We start from the raw sequence: 20,502 nt of genomic DNA, 5'->3' as shown, positions 1-20,502 counted from the left end.
CCCTATCGTTTCCACCTCCACTACCGTTGCTGGCAGCCCATTCCATGCACTCACCACTCTGAGTAAAAAACTTACCCCTGACACCTCCTCTGTACCTACTTCCAAGCATCTTAAACCTGTGTCCTCTTGTAGCAACCATTTCAGCCCTGGGAAAAAGCCTCTGACTATCCATACGATCAATGTCTCTCATCACCTTATACACCTCTATCAGGCCACCTCTCATCCTCCGTCGCTCCAAGGAGAAAAGGCTGAGTTCACTCAACCTATTCTCATAAGGCATGCTCCCCAATCCAGGCAACATCCTTGTAAATCTCCTCTGCACCCTTTCTATGGTTTCCACATCCTTCCTGTAATGAGGCGACCAGAACTGCGCACAGTACTTTGCATCAGTACTTATGAAAGAGAAGGATGTGGGCAATAGGGAGATCAGTGTGTTAATTTGCTACACATTTCAAGATAAATATTGGCTCTCTTAAAGAACGTGAAGGTGGGTAAGTCCCCAGGGCCTGATGGGATATACACCAGGTTATCGCGTGAGGCAAGAAATGAGATTACTGGGTCTTTAATGTCCTGTCTAGTCACAGGCCAAATCATGGAGGACAGGCGAGTAGCTAACTTTGTTGTATTATTCAAGAAGAGAAAAGGGGATAATCCTGGAAACAGGTGAGTCTCACAGCAATGGAAGGGAAGTTACTAGAGAAGATTCTTTGGTAAAGGATTTGGAAAACCACAGTTTAATTAGAGACATGGCTTTGTGTAGTGCAAGGTGTGTCTTAATTGATTGAGTTTTCTGAGGAGATGAAGGCAGAGTTGTAAATGTATGTAGTAAGATGTTTGACAAGGTCCATTATGAGAGACTCATCTATTGGATGATCCATATATTGGATCAGTAGTGAATTGGCTGTTTGAAAATCAGAATTGGCTTGCCCATGGAAGACAGTGGCTGGAAGGACTTATCATTACCAGAGGTCTGAGACCAGTGGTGATCCACAGGGATCCATATTGATGTCACCTGACCAGCTTAACTCTTCAGTATGTTCTATTTTTTCCCCCAGCATTTTCTGTTTGTTTCAAATTTCAACTGTCTTTTTTTTTATTTTCAGTGCTGTAACTGAGCTTTGTAAAATGATTAGAATTAACTTCTCTAACATTTGACAAAGGAAGTATTTGGTATGCTGTTCTACCAAAGAATGGTAGAAACTAAATAGAGGAGAATATAGAACATGATAAGATTAACAAAAATAGATACTTTTCAACAATATCTGCCATTGCAAGACCTTGCTTCCTTTCCTGTGCAGCCAGCTTTTAAACCATTTCATGAAAATATGAACCTAACATTTACTGGAAAGAGGAATTAAAATAAATCATACTGTTAACTAAGAATTTGTGCACCATAATCACTATTTCTAAGCACAAGCAAACCATTTATACAGGATTTACAAGTCAGTGAATCAATTCAGAGAATCTTCCATGTCTGTATGATTCATTTCTTTAACAGACATCCTCATGTCACCTTTAGCATGTTGCTGGTAAGGGTCAAGAAGATTTCAGATGAGCAAAGGCACTAACCTGCAGGCAATCCTGTGAAATTAAGTCTATTTGCTTCATCCATTGGTTAATCTTTATTAAATGTGAAAGAAAAATATGAATTAACAAAAACCAGAATGGCAAACCATATGAGCTCCCCAGTCCCCAACTCACAGACACTCTTACTATGCACTGGCCTTTTCCATCTTTTATTGCTGCTCTTTCGCGTATTTATAAGACTGTTTGTTTTATTATAACAGTGCCAGTAACATCATGCAGTCTTGCATAAGCATGCACTTCACACTGCATGTTAACCTGTTATCTACAGGCCAAGCCATACAGGCACTTGTGCTGATTTTATTTTGTGACTGTATCTGGCTGGATCGTAACTAGATGTGCTGTGTTTGACTAAGTATTGTGTATTGCACCTTGGCCCCAGAGGAACGATGATTTGTTTGGCTCTATACATGTTAAATGACAAGCTTGAACTTTAATTAATACTTACAAATTAGCAAGTTGTTTATACATCAAAAATCTCATAATTGATCACTTCTACCTCTTTTCTTTCATTGATTCTATATGGCCTGTAGATAGATGGTGCTAACATATAGAGACAGATTGTTGTCTGCTAAAACAAACATTTTCCCACCAATGGGAAAGATTTACATGAATCAAAACTATGTTTCCTCATGATGCCAGTGATTAAAATTCTGGGTTTTGATGCAGCACCCAGTTTCAATCATTCTGTTAGCATTATTGATACATGATGATGCAATCAACCAGTATTGTGTAATATACCAGAAAAGAATAATTATCTACCAGTTTTTCAAATGAATTTTTGATTTTGATTGGGTGTTTGACTTTGAGAGGTTGACTCTGATTAGTCTACCTTCTGGAGGTAACATACAAGTTTAGGACAGTCTGTAAGAATGCTGAGTTTCTGAAATGGAGGCCCCATTGTCTGCCTAATGACCACTTCTACCCCTTGATAACTGCTATGGGTTGACACAATGTCTTCTGTTTCCTATGATGTAACCACTGCCTGATTTTTGCTGATACTGTCAGGTTTATAAAGTCAGACTGCACCAAACTCAATTAAACAAGTTATGGGCAAGACTACCAGTTGCAAATTTACCTGCTGTATCTCCTGCAGAAAATGTTCACATTTGTTTCTTTTCTTAATGCAGATCGAAAAGTTCATTTGATTTCTTTCATGAAGTATCTTCACAGTAGCAATGTTCTGTTTAATTTTTGACTCCAATCTCCACAGGGGTGAGGAATCTGAAAACGATCAACAAAAATCAGATCCAACTGTGCCCAAACATATTGTGATCGTTGTGTTTTCATAGTTACTGATCCTATGAGTGGCTTTTGCTCTAGTCTCGATATAACATGGCTCCCTGATGCTACAGCTATCTCTAGATAGAGAGGTTTGGATATGTATATGGTTGAGAGGAGACAGAAGGCTATGGTCGAGGTGTAGGCCGATGGGTAAGTAACTAGCTTGGATTAGATGGGACAAAGGGACTGTTTCTGTGCTGTGGCCCTTTATGAGTCAAAGTAGAAGTTAAAAATTGTGGCCCCTGCAGTTCCCCATTTTCTCATGGCACAGTATCAAAACATGTAAAAATATCCATTACAAGGAATTAGTGCTATCACAACATGTCAGAAGCAATTACATGTAATCTGTATTTTGTATACATATGGTGGTGGGGACATTTTCATCCCCCCGACGGCCTCTCTTCACTTATCAAGTTTTCTCCTTCTGCCTTAAAATTACTCAGAGATCCTGATTCCTCTGACTGCTGGGGAAGAGTTCCTAAGATTCATCACAATCAAAATAAATCATCTCATCAATCTTAAATGGCATCCTTTTAGTTTTAAGCAGTGATCCCCTTATATTAAATTCTCCCAACAGAGGAAACATTTTCTCATATTTACCCTATCAAGGCCTCTCAAAATCTTATATACTTTGATTGTTCCCTCGCATTCATCTGAATGCCAAAAACTAGTCTTATAAGGAAACATTGTTCAGTCTACCTAGTCCACTTGGCAGACAAGCAAGTCTTCTCCAAACATCTTCTGATACTTTATAATCAAAACCAAAACTATCCACATTACTACAGATATGGTCTCAATAATGTACATTATAACTGTAATCATTACGATAACTACCTTTTGTGAATCATGCACTAGGATACCAAGTTAATTTCACCATTAAGACTTTGATGGTGAAGGCTTTGGTGATGTCAACTGGAATGTCTTTCATGCTGAGGAGGTCTCCAAGTTCATCCAGAAGTACATCGAGCAAATTGTCCCCCCAGAAATTGGTCAGGGTCTTTCCAGACCAGACACCCTGGATCAACAGTTGTGTGCGAGCAGCACTCGTTGCATGAGACAGGCGTTACACTGTCAGTAACCACCAGGAAATTTAAGGGGTTTGCAACAAAATCTTTACTTTCTAGTGAGTAACATCTTGCTTAAACAAGTCTATACAAAATGCCCGATCCTCAGGATCACTCTGCAGGTCCAAACATACAGCTGCTCTGTTTATGCCGAGCTCCATATCAATGGCAGCCAGTCAGCACTCTACCCAAACATCCAAACTTCCCTGCACTTTCTTCTCCAAACAATCTCCCTATCAAGCTGCAGTTTAGTTCCATCTGTTTTATACTTTTCTATCATTGCTTGTAATCTCTGGACCACTTCTCCCTGTTGCAAATGCTTTCCGATCTCTACTTGTTGTCCTCTTCCTTCATTTTCGTTTCTTCTTAAGCCCATCACCCCTACTGTGGCATGGGCCTCCGACAGCAGCTCAGCAGAATCATCTCTTCTGGGTTGATAGAAGGTTCATCAATCCTGTGGCTTCTGTTGTTACCACACAACCTCATATGTTTTCTCAGTGAAGATCCTTCCTCTCCCAGGAAAGAGTTGTTTGGAGTTTGGACTGGCATTTCTGTAGCTCTGGGGTTTTATGGGATGGGGTTGCCAGCCCCGTGCCCAGCCCTCCTCCTTTTTCAGCCAGGCATGTGACCCCTGTGCTGAAGTTTTTGTTTTAGGTCACTCATTCTCCAATTGCCCCTTATTAGCACTCTTCCTATTGATGCCATCCATATGTTCAACTTTACGATGTATTCAGTTACATCCTCACCTTTCCAACAGTATTCTTTATTGCTGCAGCTCTACTTCTCTCCTCAGTGTTCCTCAATAGCCAGTAGGAAAAGTCAAATTGCAGCTATTTTTTTTAAAAGGGACGGTATTGAAATTGCAAATAAATAAGGAAAATGAGTGAAACTAAAATAGAGACAAGTACAATAATGAAAAGAATTTGAAGTGGTGTGTATAAACAAAAGTGAAAGTAGAGAGTGATGAAAGAGTATACACAAAACAAAATCCAACAAGGAAGAGTGAATGATAAAAAAGGATTTTGAAAAAAAAACAGTGAAGGAAAATCAACCTGGAAATTCAAAGGTCTAAAAAGAAACATATTAGTTCACTGCTTTGAGTCTCAATGGTTCAGTACCATCAGGGTGTATACGTAATCTCAGCCAACATCTTTCATGTTCTAAACTGTAATATTTAATATATCTTCAAAAACACAAATGAATGACAATAATACTCACCACTGCCAAAAGGGCAACTAAGATTGACATGCTTCCCAGAGAGAACCTAAGTTAGAAAAAAACTATTTTAGAAGGGAAAAGAGTCAATTAAAAACACACTTGTCAAAAATTACTGGGTTGTGACTGTTCTCTCTAATGGCCTTTGAAGTATTATATATCAAGTGTTTAGTTTCATTACTTATTTACAAAGTCCCTTGGGGTTTCAAAGACCAGGTACACCCTGTTTAATTTTGTTCTTTCTATAGCAACCAAAAAGATAAACAAACACTGGTTCAAGGGAGTACCTTGTACTTCTATTTAAAATTGCATGATACACACTAAGACAGTAATAAGATGCATCTTGTATAAAGATTTATTCACTATCAAATAGTAAACATATTCAGATTCCCTGTAAGTGTTGCAAAGCAACCTCCCAAGGCACTTCCCAGGACAAAATATTGTGGCAAGCATTTGGTCCATAATGATGGACTAGGAAGCTCGTTAACTTAACAACTGCTTTATTGTGAGAAACACAAAACAGACAGGGCACCATGACAGGGAGTGAACCCAAACAGTGTCATACAGACAGGGGAGGTGACTTCACATACCAGGTATGTGACCCACAAATACACAAGTGAATAACTGTATAACCCAAGCCAAAATGTAACAATAAATGAACTGGAATTTCTCACCATAATCCCACTAAAGAAGTTTAATACATAAACAATAAACAGTTCTGATCATCAAAAATTATAGGGGCGGGTTGTCGATGACAACCCCCCCCCCCCCCCCCGGGCTTCACGCTAGAACAAAGAACACAACGCAGGACAGGCTCTTTGGCATAATATGCCTGTACCAGACACAATACCAAATTAAACTAAATCTTTTAACTGTACATGATCGCTGTCCCTGCATATTCAAGTGTCTAACAGGCTCTGAGGTGCCGCTACTGTCTAACATACACTGTACATGATCGCTGTCTCTGCATATTCAAGTGTCTAACAGGCTCTGAGGTGCCGCTACTGTCTAACATACACTGTACATGATCGCTGTCCCTGCATATTCAAGTGTCTAACAGGCTCTGAGGTGCCGCTACTGTCTAACATACACTGTACATGATCGCTGTCCCTGCATATTCAAGTGTCTAACAGGCTCTGAGGTGCTGCTACTATATCTGCTTCTATCACTACTCCAGCACATCCCACTGTGCTAAAAAAAACTAGCACAATACATCTTATTTCAACTTCCCCTTTCTCAGCTTAAATACCTAGCCAGTAGTATTTAACATTTCTACTCTTGGAAAAAAAGATTCTGTCTAACCGATCTACAATTCTCATAATTTTATAAACTAAAATCAGCCTCCAGTGTCCAAAAGAAAACAATCCAAGTTGTCTAACCTCTACTTACACAGTAGCATTCTGGTAAACCTCTTCTGCACCCTTTCTAAAACTTCCACATCCTTCCTATCATGTGCCAACCAGAATTGCACATCATAAAGTGCAGCTTACCCAGCTCAAAGTAAAGCTGCAACATTACTTTCTCATCTGTATACTCAGTGCCTCAACCAGTGAAAGCTAATATGCTGCATGTCTCACACTTGCTCAGATGAATGTCCATCTGCCATTTCTCCACCCACTGGCCTACTGTACATCCTATGAGCAAATAAAATTGAAACTGAGTCACATGTGCAGTTAGGGCAATCAAAACCTCAGTTGAAGTGGTATGTTTTCAGAAACTTTTTAAATAGATAAAGAGGTGGATATATTTATGAGGAGAACTCCAGAGCTTGGTGCATGGAAAACCAGAATTTGAAGAGGTCACAATCATAGCACATTACAGCCCAGAGGTGGTTGTAGCAAAAGGGAGGGAAGCAGGGCTTCCCAACGTTTTTTATGCCATGGAGCCTTACCATTAACCCCAGGCTGGGTGCCCCTGGAGGGGTAAGGGGGAACAGTTATAGAAGGATTATAGACCAAGGATAATTTAACATGCCAGAATTGATAGATGACAGGGCATTGTGATCAAGCAACAGAGTAGAGAAGAAGGTGTGGTGTGAGCTGTGGTGTGGCCGGCAGAGATTTTAATATCCTCATGTTGATGAAGGGGCCGACCAGGAGAGCATTGCAATGGTCAGATCCAGCAATAACAAAGGGGCATTTCAGGCACAGATGAGCTGAACGAGGAGTAGAGTCTATATGTTCATCTTCTGTGATCGCTTCAGTTTGTGTCCTTTATCATTGTCCCTCTACCTCCCTCCTCAGTTTCCCTTTGAAGAACATTGATGAAGTCTGTTCTTTTATTCTCTTTGGAATATTTATATTATGAGGATACTATATGGATAAAGGAACATTGTACTTCCTGTTTACATTAGCTACACTTCCATATACTTTGCAATAATTATCAGTGTTAGGTCATCTAGCCCATGCACATTTGTTAAATCCCATCAAATACACTTAATCTGAAATGTAAATATTCAGTGCAATGGCAACCGAAATGTAAACACTAATAGCAAATAGAGTAAATAAAAGAGGAAAATATTTGCGTTTCATGAATAATGGTAAAAATACTAGGAATAAATTTGAAACAGCTTGCTATCCTCACTGATTCTATTGTGCTATATTATAGAATTGTATTGCATAGAAATGGGCTCTGACCGCTCACTTTGTGCACACCAGTAATGCCTTCTATGTAAATCCCATATGCCTACATTAGGACCAGATCTTTCTCTGACTTTCCCATCTAAGTACCTAACCAAATGGCAAAAACACATCCCGAGATGAACACCACCATCTGTGAGAAGAACCTAGCCTTCAGAGATCTAATCTCTCTAGATCTGGACAAAAAGATTCTGACTTTCTATCCTATCCATGTCCCTCAATTTTATAAATCTCTCTCAAATCACTCCTTAGCCTCATAAGTTCCTGTGATTATAAACCCAGTGTATCCAACTGTTGTTTATAGTTACAGCCCTCTATCCGGGCAACCCCCTCTGCATTCTCTCTAATGCTACCATTGCAATGAGGTGACCAGACCTGTACAAAATATATCAAGTGTTTTATGCAGCTGCAACATGACATCCCAATTCCTATACTCAATGGAAAGCATATCAAACACCTTCTTCAGTACCCTGTCTCCTAAGCACCCTGCCTTTTACAAAACCTGCTTTACTGCAAATTGAATCAGAGTACCGCACCTCAACCGCTTCGATTGTGCCCCACTTTGTAGCTAATCTGCATTCCAATATCTATGACTTCACTGACATCCATCTGATCTGCAAATGAACTGAACATACCAATTCTCATCCAACTCATTTATATTTGTAAATTGGTTCATTATTGTCAAATATACCAAGGTACAATAAAACTATATCTTGTATACTATCCACACAGATCAATCCATCACAACAGCACACTAAAGCAGCAGAAAAGTAAATCAATAACAGAGAGCAGAATAAAGAGTTATATTACAAAGGAAGTGCAGTGCAGGCCAGCAGTTAGGTGGAGGGTCATAGAGTAGTTTTGTGAGTTCAAGTGTCCATATCATACTATAAGGAGTCATTCAATAGTCTTTGAACGGCAGGATAGAAATGCTTCTTGAGGCTGGTGGGACATGTTTTTAGGCTTTATTATCCTTTGCCCAGTGAGAGGGTGAAGGGGAGAGTGTCCAGGATGCTTTTCTGATGCAGTGGGAAGAGCGGACAGTCCATGGAGGGTGGGTGCTGGATGCTGCTGGCTGCAGTGATGTGCTGAGCTGCGTCTCCTCCTGCACCCTCTTGTGGTCATGGGCAAAGCAGCTGCCATACCAAGCTGTTACACGTCCAAGATAGCTTCCTTTCTATGGTGCATTGATAACAATTGGTGGGCATCAAAGGGGCCATGCCAAATGTCTTTGGTGAATTTTATTAGCCATGGCATCTAAGTGTTGGACTGGGACAGGCTGTTGGTGACGTTCACTCCCAGGACCATGAAACTCAATGATCTCAACCTATTAATGTCCACAGGAGTATGCTCATTGCCCTCGCTTCCTGAAGTCAATGACCAGCTCTTTTGTTTTCCTGACATGGTTGGAAAGGTTGTTGTCATGTCACTAGGCTTTGTATCTCTGTTTTGGACTCTAACTCATTATTATTTGATATACAGCCCATACAACTTGCAGATGGAGTTTGAGCGAAATTTGGCCACGTAGTTGTGTTTGCACAGGGAGTAGAGTAGGGGGCTGAGGACACAGACTTGTGGGAAGCCATTGTTGAGAGTAACTATGGTGAAGGTGTTGCTGCTGATCCTTACTGATCAGGGTCTGTAGGTCAGCAAGTCAAGGATCTTGTTCCAAAGGGTGGGGTTGAGTCCCAAGTTTAGGAGTTTGGTAATGAGTTTGCTTGGAATTAAAATATTGAAGGTGGAGCTGTAGTCAATAAACAATAGTCTGATGTAGGTACCTTTACTGTCCTGATAGTCCAGATATGAGAATAGGGCTAGGGAGATGGTGTCAGCCAGAGACCTGTTTTAGTGATGGGTGAATTGCATTGGATTGAATTGTCTGGGAGGCTGGAGTTAATGCATGCCATGGCCAGTGTCTTGAAGCACTTCCTGATGGTGGATGTCAGAGCCTTATAAACAACAAGTCTCAGCACTGATCCCTGCAATACACCAATGTTATGAATTTTCACTTCCAGCTGCAGAAGTACACATGCACTATTATCCTCTGCCTCCTATCACCAAGCCAGTTGTTGATCTTGATTTTTGGCATACCTTCGATACCCCATGCTTTAACTCTCTAGACTAGCCTACCAAGCAGAACCTTGTCAAAAACTGAAAGAGAAGTCCATTTAAACCATGTCTACCACTCTGGCTTCAACATTTTTAAGCTGCCTTATCAAAAAACTCAATCAAATTTGTGAGACACAACCTCCTTTGCACAAAAACATGCTGACTCCTCCTAAACAATCCTGTCATCTCTAATCAACCTTAGATGTATTCCCTTAGAATCTTCTCCAACTTCTCTGTCACTGACGTAGAGCTCAATGGTCCATAGTTTTCAGGATTATAGTTGTTGTCCTTTCAAATAGTTATCTTCCATTCTTCAGGCATTTCACCAAAGCCTAATGAAGGTGCAAAAATCTCCTTCAGATATCTATCTCTCCACTGACATCAACTAACCTAAAAAAACCTTAAGAATACCTTGGACCATCTCTTTCAATCTTGCACTGGTTGTTGTCTATTGTATCTGATGATGAGTCAAGTTTGTGCAGTTCTGTTGTGTTTTTGTAGGTGGCTGCTGAATGACTTAGCCGTCCGCAACGAGGACATGGAAACTGAGCTGGGTCTGGAAGTGCCGCTGTTGCTTTTGTCTCCCTTCTTCATCCGGTGGTTATTAGTACTGCTTGCTATCTCTCCTCCAGGTTGTTATGAGCAGTTCTTCCCAAGGCTTGCCAGCCGCTCTAGTCTTCCGTACTCTGTTCCAGCCATTTTGGTACAAGTCCAGCATGCGCAACATTAGCTTTTAAACAGTCTTTGAACCTCTTACGGGGCCTGCCTTGATTCCTGGTGCTCAGCTGCTGGGGATTCAGGAATGCTTCACACATGTGACCAGTACTGTCCACCAAAGTTGTGCATTTACAGTCATGGTCTCAGCACTCGTGGTCCCTGCCCTGCTGAGGACCTCTGGGTTTGTGACCCAGTCCTTCCAACGGATGCCAAGCTTTGACTTCAGACTACGCACATGGAATCCCTTTAGCATTTTGAGATTTCTTCTGTGTATGGTCCAGGTTTCACATCCATTATGGAGATTGCTGAGGACAACAGCTTCGTATCCCTTTAGTTTTGTGGACAGGCAGATGTTCTACTGGTTCAACACATGTGATCATGGTCAACCAAGGCTCTGGCTGTCCTTGCAAATCCTGGGTCTGATTTCTCTGTCCTATGAGCCATCACTATAAATGACACTGCCGAGATACTGGGACTCTTCCACTGTTCTCAGTCTTGTCCCCTTGATAGTGGTAGTAGCTGATCCAAGAGCAGGTTGAAATAGGACTTCTGTCTTGCTTAGGCTTACGGTAAGACCAAAGAGACACAAGGTTTCGGCAGAAGGGCAAACTCAGGATGAGCCATCAGAGCACAGTTGTCAGCATAGAGGGCTACAAGAATGAGTTTTTTGACAATCTTTGTTCTGGCACTCTCATGATAAAGGTCGAAGAGGAATCCATCAAGTCTGCACATCAAATAGACACCATGTTTGAAGTCTTCGATTGCATGGTTCAGCACATATGTGAAGAAAAAGCTGAATGTCACAGAGGCCAGCACACACCCTTGCTTTACTCAGTTTGAAATATTAAATAGTTGTAAAGTGTCTCTGTTTGAGAGGACTTGGCCAGTCATACTGTCAGGAAAAAGGCAGATGAGGTTGACAAACTATGTGGGCATCCCAGTGTTGACAGGATTGTCCAGTATACCTTTCTATTTGTCTTATCAAATGCTTCAATCAATCTTGAACTAGGGTCATTTATTTTGTTGTTCAATTCGCACATGAAGATGCTGTGTAAATTTTGTATAATCTACGTTAAATTAGGTTTATGTTAACTCATGTTTATCCTTGTGTTGTACTGTGTTGCTGCTGCAAGATGCTAATTTTTACTCACTTATTGAGATCCAGCGCAGAATTGGCCCTTCCAACCTTCGAGTCACATGCCCCAGCAACCTCTGATTTAATCCTAGCCTAATCACGGGACAATGACAAATTAACCTACTGATTGGCACGTCTTTGGACTGTGGGAGGAAACTGGAGCACCCAGAGGAAACCCACGCTGCAGTCATGGAGAGAGTTAACAAATTCCTTACAGGTAGTGTCAGGAATTGAACCTGGGTCACCTGTACTATAAAGCCTTGTGTTAACCCCTATGACAACAATAAACTTGAACTTGACTTGAAACTAAATTTGCCTCAGCATCCTGGGGATGATCAGATCAATGTATCCAAAAGAATAATTAATTATAATCAGAACCTGATTTTATATCGCTGACATATGGCATGAACTTTGTTGTTTTGTAGCAGCTGTACAATATAATACATAATAATAAAAATTATAATTTATAATAAGTATATACAATAATAAAATATATATAAATTAAATAAGTAGTGCAAATAGAGAGGGAAAATAGTGAGGTAGTGCTTATGGGTTAATTCAAAAATCTGATGGTAGAGTGGATGAAGTTGGTTCTGAAATATTGATGAAGTGGATGAAGAGTAGATGAAGTCTTCAGGCTACTGTAGCTCCTTCTTGATGGAAGTTATGAGAAGAAGGCATGTCCTGAGTGATGGGGATAATGAATGATGAATGCTGCATTTTGACGCATTGCCTATTGAAGCTCTGCTCAATGCTGGATAGGCTGGTGCTCATGATGGAGCTGGCTGGGTTCGCAACTTCCTGCAGCTTTTTCTGATCCTGTGCAGTGGCCCCTCCATACCAGATGGTGATGCAACCAGTTAGAATTCTCTCCACAGCACAGCTGTAGAAATTTGCAAGAATCATTGGTGACATACCAGGACCTTCAAACTCCTAATGAAATATAGTCACTATCATGCCTCCTTTGTAATTCCATCAATATGTTGGACCCGAGATAAGTATTTAGAGATATTGACACCCATAAATTTGTAACTGCTCACTCTTTCCACTGCTGATCCCTTGATGAGGACTGGTGTGTGTTCCCTCGACTTCCCCTTCCTGACGTCCACCACCAATTACTTTGTTTTATGGATGTTGACTGCAAAGTCATTATGACACCACTCAACCTCACTCCAGTAAGCCTTCTCATCATCATCTGAAATTCTGCCAACAATAGTTGTGTCATTGGCAAATTTATAGTTGGTGTTTGAGCTGTGCCTAGAAAGTAGAGCAGGTGCACCAGTGTTGATTGTCAGTGAGGAGGAAATTTTATTTCTGATCCACACTTCTGCTGAGGAAGTTGAGGATCCATTTGCAGAGGGATGTATAGAGGCCCAGGTTTTGGAGCTTGTTGATTAGAACTGAGGGTATGATTGTATGAAAGCTGAGCTGTAATTAATAAACAGCAGCCTGACGTAGGTGGAGAAGCCCAGTGAAGAGTCAAAGAGATGGCATCTGCTGTAGATCTATTGCAGAAGGTCCAGGTCCTTGCTTAGGCAGGTGTTGATTCTGGCCAAGACCAACCTCTCAAAGAACTTCATCACAATAGATGTAAGTGCAAGTGGGTGAAACTTCTTGAGGCAGCTCTCCCTGTTCTTTTTGGGCTCTGGTAAATTATAGTTATCCTTCTGATGCAGATGGGCATCTCTGACTGCACCTGTGAAAGATTGAAGATGACCTTGAACACTCCAGCCAGTTGGTTGGCCCAGGGTAGATCTTCAATGAAAAATTAAACTCTTTGTCCAATTTGGGCTATCAGCAAATTGACATTTGAATTATAACATAGGACAGAGAGGAGACATTGAACTTTTGGAAGATGCAATTACAAGGTGACCCCAGGTTTAGAATGTAAGGTATGGTGAAGGGCAGAAGAAGCGGTAATGTAATGGAAATTTACAAAACTGTTAATAATATACAGAAGGTAAATACAAAGGTATTGGAATCACATAGTAAAAGGAATAAGGTCAAGCATAGCAGAGATATCTACTTCACGGAGAAATTATTTTAAAATGAGATACTGAAACTCATATACACTGAGTGGCCGCTTTACTAAGTATTCATGTACACCTGCCTGTTAATGCAAATATCTAATCAGCTAATCATGTGGCAGTAACTCAATGCATTAAAACATGCAGTAATGGTCAAGAGATTTTGTTGTGGTTCAGACCAACATCAGAATGAGGAAGAAGTGTGACTGAGTGTGGAATAATTTTGATGCCAAAAGGGGTAGTTTAAGTATCTTAGAAATTGCTGATCTCCTGGGAATTTACAGAGAATTTGTGCAAAATTTACAGAGAATTGTGCAAAAAAAAAAAAAAAAATCCAGTGAGCAGTAGTTGTGTGAGTGAACTTGCTTTGTTGATGTGGGAGGTCAGAGGAGAATGGCCGGAGTGGAACAAGGCAACAGTAACTCAACAGTGGTGTGCAGAAGAGCATCTCTGAGCACACAACACCTCAGAGTGGATGGGCTGCAGCAGCAGAAGTCCACGAACATTGGAGTAACTTATACACTGCTACACTAAGTATGCCAAAATGGATCAAACATCTTTCCTCATCCTGGTTAAACTTGTAAAAAGTCATGTGTAGAAATTGGATTGCACTCTTATACTGATGTGCGGAACCACAGCTTAATTTACTTGTAACACTCATTTTGTTTTCCTGTGGTGGGGTAGTGATTAAAATATGGACAAGCTAAGTCCAAATCATTAACTCAGAAACATGACTTTGAAACTCTTCAAAGCAATTGAGGAATTTAACTTCTGGTCATTCATTAAACTTGAACTTTAATAAGAAAAGCTAACCAACATTCAGAGTAAGAAGGCTGGAGTGAACGGCTGATTTTTCGGAGTGAAGTTTACTACTTGAGTTAAAGTGAGGCGAGACTGCCCTGGTGCGTGTCGTCAGCCAGTAGAGTGCGAAATGTTTAAAAAGGCAAGGAATCTTCAACGGTTTTTACTTTGGAGAAAGAAGGCTGCACTGAACTACTGATTTTTCAGAGCGAAAGGAGATTTTTAACTACTCAGGTTAAAGAAAGGTGAGACTACACAGGCATGTGACATCAGCCAGTAGAGCAAGAAAGGTTTAAAAAGGAGGCCACCATATCCAGCGGGTAGTGTCAGAGCGGGCAGCAGAGTGACGGTGCTTTGGCTCAACAGGCTTAGGCTGTAACGGGATGAGGCGAGGTAGGAAGTGTGGTGTGTGAGGCCAGTTTTCTGTGCTCGGTGTCAGAAGTGGGGAGTCCTGGAGTCTCCCAGACTCCTGGACGGCCATATCTGCACCAGGTGTGTTGAGTTGCAGCTCCTGAGGGACAGAGTTAGGGAACTGGAGATGCAGCTCGATGACCTTCGCCTGGTCAGGGAGAGCGAGGAGGTGACAGAGAGGAGTTACAGACAGGGGGTCACACCGGGGCCATGGGAGATGGACAAGTGGGTAACAGTCAGGAGGGGGAAGGGGAAGAGTCAGGTGCTAGAGAGTACCCCTGTGGCTGTACCCAATGACAATAAGTACTCCTGTTTGAGTACTGTTGGGGGGGACAGCCTACCTGGGGGAAGCGGCAGTGGCCGTGCTTCTGGCACAGAGTCTGGCCCTATGGCTCAGAAGGGTAGGAAAGGGAAGAGGATGGCAGCAGTGATACGGGACTCATTAGGGGGTCAGATAGACGATTCTGTGGACACATGAAAGAAACTCGGATGGTAGTTTGCCTCCCAGGTGCCAGGGTCCGGGATGTTTCCGGTTGCATCCAAGATATGCTGTGGTGAGAGGGAGAACAGCCAGAGGTTGTGGTACGTATTGGTACCAATGACATAGGTAGGAAAAGGGAGGAGGTCCTGAAAAAAGACTACAGGGAGTTAGGAAGGAAGTTGAGAAGCAGGACCTCAAAGGTGGTAATCTCAGGGTTTCTGCCTGTGCCACACGACAGTGAGAATAGGAATAGAATGAGATGGAGGATAAATGTGTGGCTGAGGGGTCGGAGCAGGGGGCAGGGATTCAGATTTCTGGATCATTGGGACCTCTTTTGGGGCAGGTGTGACCTGTACAAAAAGGACAGGTTGCACTTGAATCCCAGGGGGACCAATATCCTGGTGGGGAGGTTTGCTCAGGCTACTGGGGAGAGTTTAAACTAGAATTGATGGGAGTGGGAACTGAACTGAAGAGATGGAGGAAGAAGTGGCTGGCTCACAAATAGAGAAAGCTAGGAGACAGTGCGAGAGGGAGGATAGGCAGGTGATAGAGAAGGGACGCAGTCAGACCGAAGGCTTGAGATGCGTCTATTTTAATGCTAGGAGTGTTGTGAACAAAGTGGATGAGCTCAGAGCGTGGATCAGTACTGGGAGATATGATGTGGTGGCCATTACAGAGACTTGGATGGCTCAGGGACAGGAATGGTTACTTCAAGTGCTGGGTTTTAGATGTTTCAGAAAGGACAGGGAGGGAGGCAAAAGAGGTGGGAGTGTGGCACTGTTGTTCAGAGATAGTGTCACAGCTGCAGAAAAGGTGGACGCCATAGAGGGATTGTCTATGGAGTCTCTGTGGGTGGAGGTCAGGAATAGGAAGGAGTCAATAACTTTACTGGGTGTTTTTTATAGGCCACCTAATAGTAACATGGATATCGAGGAGCAGATAGGGAAATAGATCTTGGAAAGGTGTAATAATAAGAGTTGTCATGATGGGAGATTTTAATTTCCGAAATATTGATTGGCATCTCCCTAGACCAAGGGTTTAGATGGGGTGGAGTTTGTGAGGTGTGTTCAGGAAGGTTTCTTGACACAATATGTCGATAAGCCTACAAGAGGAGAGGCTGTACTTGATCTGGTATTGGGAAATGAACCTGGTCAGCTGTCAGATCTTTCAGTGGGAGAGCATTTTGGAGATAGTAATCACAATTTTATCTCCTTTATAATAGCATTGGAGAGAGATAGGAACAGACAAGCTAGAAAAGTGTTTAATTGGAGTAAGGGGAATTATGGGGCTATCAGTCAGGAAATTGGAGGCTTAAATTGAAAACAGATGTTCGCAGGGAAAAGTACAAAAGAAATGTGACAAATATTCAGGGGATATTTGTGTAGAGTTCTGTATAGGTACATTCCAATCAGATAGGGAAATTATGGTAGGGTACAGGAACCAGGGTGTACAAAGGCTGTAATAAATCTAGTCAAGAATAAAAGAAAAGCTTACGAAAGGTTCAAAAAACTAGGTAATGATAGAGATCTAGAAGATTATAAGGCTAGCAGGAAGGAGCTTAAGAAGGAAATTAGGAGAGCCAGAAGGGGCCATGAGAAGGCCTTGGCAGGCAGGATTAAGGAAAACCCCAAGGCATTCTACAAGTATGTGAAGAGCAAGAGGATAAGATGTGAAAGAATAGGACCTATCAAGTGTGACATTGGGAAAGTATGTATGGAACCAGAGGAAACAGCAGAGGTACTTAATGAATACTTTACTTCAGTATTTACTATGGAAAAGGATCTCAGTGACTGTAATGATGACTTGCAGCAGACTGAGAAGCTTGAGCATGTAGATATTAAGAAGGAGGATGTGCTGGAGCTTTTGGAAAGCATCAAGTTGGATAAGTCGCCAGGACCTAATGATATGTACCCCAGGCTACTGTGGGAGGCGAGGGAGGAGATTGCTGAGCCTCTGGCGATGATCTTTGCATCATCAATGGGGACGGGAGAGGCTCCGGAGGATTGGAGGGTTGCGGATGTTGTTCCTTTATTCAAAAATGGGAGTAGAGATAGCCCAGGAAATTATAGACCAGTGAGTCTTACCTCAGTGGTTGGTAAGTTGATGGAGAAGATCCTGAGAGGCAGGATTTATGAACATTTGGAGAGGTAAAATATGATTAGGAATAGTCTGCATGGCTTTGTCAAGGGCAGGTCATGCCTTATGAGCCTGATTGAATTTTTTGAGGATGTGACTAAACGCATTGATGAAGGTAGAACAATAGATGTAGTGTATATGGATTTCAGCAAGGCATTTGATAAGTTACCCCATGCAAGGCTTATTGAGAAAGTAAGGAGGCATGGGATCCAAGGGTCCTTGCTTTGTGGATCCAGAACTGGCTTGCCCACAGAAGGCAAAGAGTGGTTGTAGACGGGTCATATCCTGCATGGAGGTCAGTCACCATCAGAGTGCCTCTGGGATCTGTTCTGGGAGCCTTACACTTCATGATTTTTATAAATGATCTGAAGTTGAAGGATGGTTTAGTAAGTTTGCTGATGACAAAGGTTGGAGGTGTTTTGGATAGTGTGGAGGGCTGTCAGTGGTTACAGCAGGACATTGATAGGTTGCAAAACTGGGCTGAGAAGTGGCAGATGGAGTTCAACCCAGTTAAGTGTGAAGTGGTTTATTTTGGTAGGTCAAATATGATGGCAGAATATAGTATTAATGGTAATACTCTTGGCAGTGTGGAGGATCAGAGGCATCTTGGGGTCCGAGTCCATAGAACGCTCAAAGCAGCTGCGCAGGTTGACTCTGTGGTTAAGAAGGTGTATGGTGTATTGGCCTTCATCAATCGTGGGATTGAGTTTTAGAGCTGAGAGGTAATGTTGCAGCTATATAGACCCTGGTCAGACCCCACTTGGAGTACTGTGCTCAGTTCTGGTTGCCTCACTACAGGAAGGATGTGGAAGCCATAGAAAGGGTGCAGAGGAGATTTACAAGGATGTTGCCTGGATTGGGCAGCATGCCTTATGAGAATAGGTTGCGTGAACTCAGCCTTTTCTTCTTCGAGCAAAGGAGGATGAGAGGTGACCTGATAGAGGTGTACAAGATGATGAGAGGCACTGATCGTGTGGATAGTCAGAGACTTTTCCCCAGGGCTGAAATGGTTGCCACAAGAGGACACAGGTTTAAGGTGCTGGGGAGTAGGTACAGAGGAGATGTCAGGGGTAAGTTTTTCCACACTGAGAGTGGTAAGTGCATGGAACGCACTGCCAGCAATGGTGGTAGTGGTGAATACAACAGGGTCTTTTAAGAGACTCTTCGATAGGTACATGGAGCTTAGAAAAATATTAGGCTAAGTGGTGGGAAACTCTAGGCAGTTTCTAGAGTAGATTACATGGTCAGCACAACATTGTGGGCCGAAGGGCCTGTAATGAGCTGTAGATTTCTATGTTCTTTGAACCATGAGGCTGCTAGATTGTTTTAAAGGCCTATCTTATTTCTTAATTCCCTCATGGGTGGGGGAGAGAGCAAGAAAATCTGCTATTGTTTCCAGTTTAGTTGATACGTGACACCAAACTGACCATTTTGATTAGGGATGGATAATAAATACTGGATTGTCCCTATCTCACAAATGAAGGAATAAATCAAAACAATATTGTAACATTAAGGAAAGACTTTAAAAAACACATTATAATGGCTGGAAGCAAGCACTAAAATGGGTACTAGATAATTCCAAATGGAATGTTGTCCAATCCATTACATGTCGAGGGTGGATTACATCAGTCACACAGTCATAGGGATGATTATCTCTTAAAGACACATTCTACGTGACTGCCAGAATGAAGAGATATTATATATATAAAATATAATAATGGCCATCCAGCTGGAGAAGGGATGAGCTCTCAGATTCATACTGCTGGATATGAAGGTCCAAATGAATCAGAGCAAAACAATGTTTCAACAAGTACTCAGAATGTGCCTGGACCAGATGGACTGCACCCCAGAGTTCTGAAAGAGGTGGCTGAAGAGATTGTGGGGGCATTATTAATGATCTTTCAAGAATCATTAGATTCTAGAATGGTTCCACATAACTGAAAAATTGCAAAATTCACTCCACTCTTTAAGAGGGCAGGGAGGCAAAAACATAGAAACATAGAAAACCTACAGCACAACACAGGCTCTTCAGCCCACAAAGCTGTGCCAAACATGTCTTTACCTTAGAAATTACCTAGGGTTACCCATAGCCCTCTATTTTTCTAAGCTCCATGTACCTATCCAGGAGTCTCTTAAAAGTCCCTATCGTATCTACCTCCACCACCCTTGCCTGCAGCCATTCCACGCACTCACCACTCTTACCCCTGACCTCTCCTCTGTACCTACTTCCAAGCACCTTCAAACTGTGCCCTCTCATACAAGCCACTCCAGACCTGGGAAAAGGCCTCTGACTATCCACACAATCAAGACTAGTTCATCCACCCAAAGAAAGGAAATTACAGGCCAGTTAGCCTGACTTCTGTGGTTGGAAAGATGCTGGAGTCCATTATTAAGGATTAAGTTTTGGGGTATTTGAAGGCACATGATAAATAGGCCAAATTCAGCATGGTTTCCTTAAGGTAAAATCTTGCCTGATAAATTTGTTGGAAATATTATAGGAAATAACAGGCAAAGGAGAGTCAGTGGATGTTGGCTACTTTGATTTTCAGAAGGCCTTTGACAAGCTGTTGCACATGAGGCTGCCTAACAAGCTAAGAGATTATGGTATTACAGGAAACATACTAGCATGGATAGAAGATTGGCTGACAGGCAGGAGGCAGAGTAGCAATAAAGGGGGCACATTCTGGTTGGCTGACAGTGACCAAGGTGTTCCACAGGGATTGGTCTTGAGGTTACTTCTTTTCACGTTTTATTTCAATTAGATGACAGAATTGATGGCTTTGTAGCCAATTTGCATAAAATAGGAAGATAGTTGGAGGGGCAGGTAGTATTGCGGAAGCAGAAAGTCTGCAAGGCGTAGACAGATTAGGCAAATGGGCAAAGAGGTAGAAGATGGAAT

General features: G+C 42.0%; 1 protein-coding gene across 1 annotated transcript in view; it reads right to left on the bottom strand.

Moving 5' to 3' along the window:
• The window catches only part of LOC132378055 (interleukin-17 receptor C-like), a 97,015-nt gene that overhangs the window by 10,787 nt on the left and 65,726 nt on the right, over positions 1-20,502 (bottom strand). Inside the window, 3 exon segments of the mRNA XM_059944720.1 lie at positions 1,570-1,620; positions 2,663-2,808; positions 5,151-5,196. Of these exon segments, the coding sequence (XP_059800703.1) occupies positions 1,570-1,620; positions 2,663-2,808; positions 5,151-5,196 (243 nt within the window).

The sequence above is a fragment of the Hypanus sabinus genome, chromosome 19, assembly GCF_030144855.1.
Source record: "Hypanus sabinus isolate sHypSab1 chromosome 19, sHypSab1.hap1, whole genome shotgun sequence".
NCBI classification, from domain to species: domain Eukaryota; kingdom Metazoa; phylum Chordata; class Chondrichthyes; order Myliobatiformes; family Dasyatidae; genus Hypanus; species Hypanus sabinus.
This window is presented reverse-complemented; position numbering and strand designations above follow the sequence as displayed.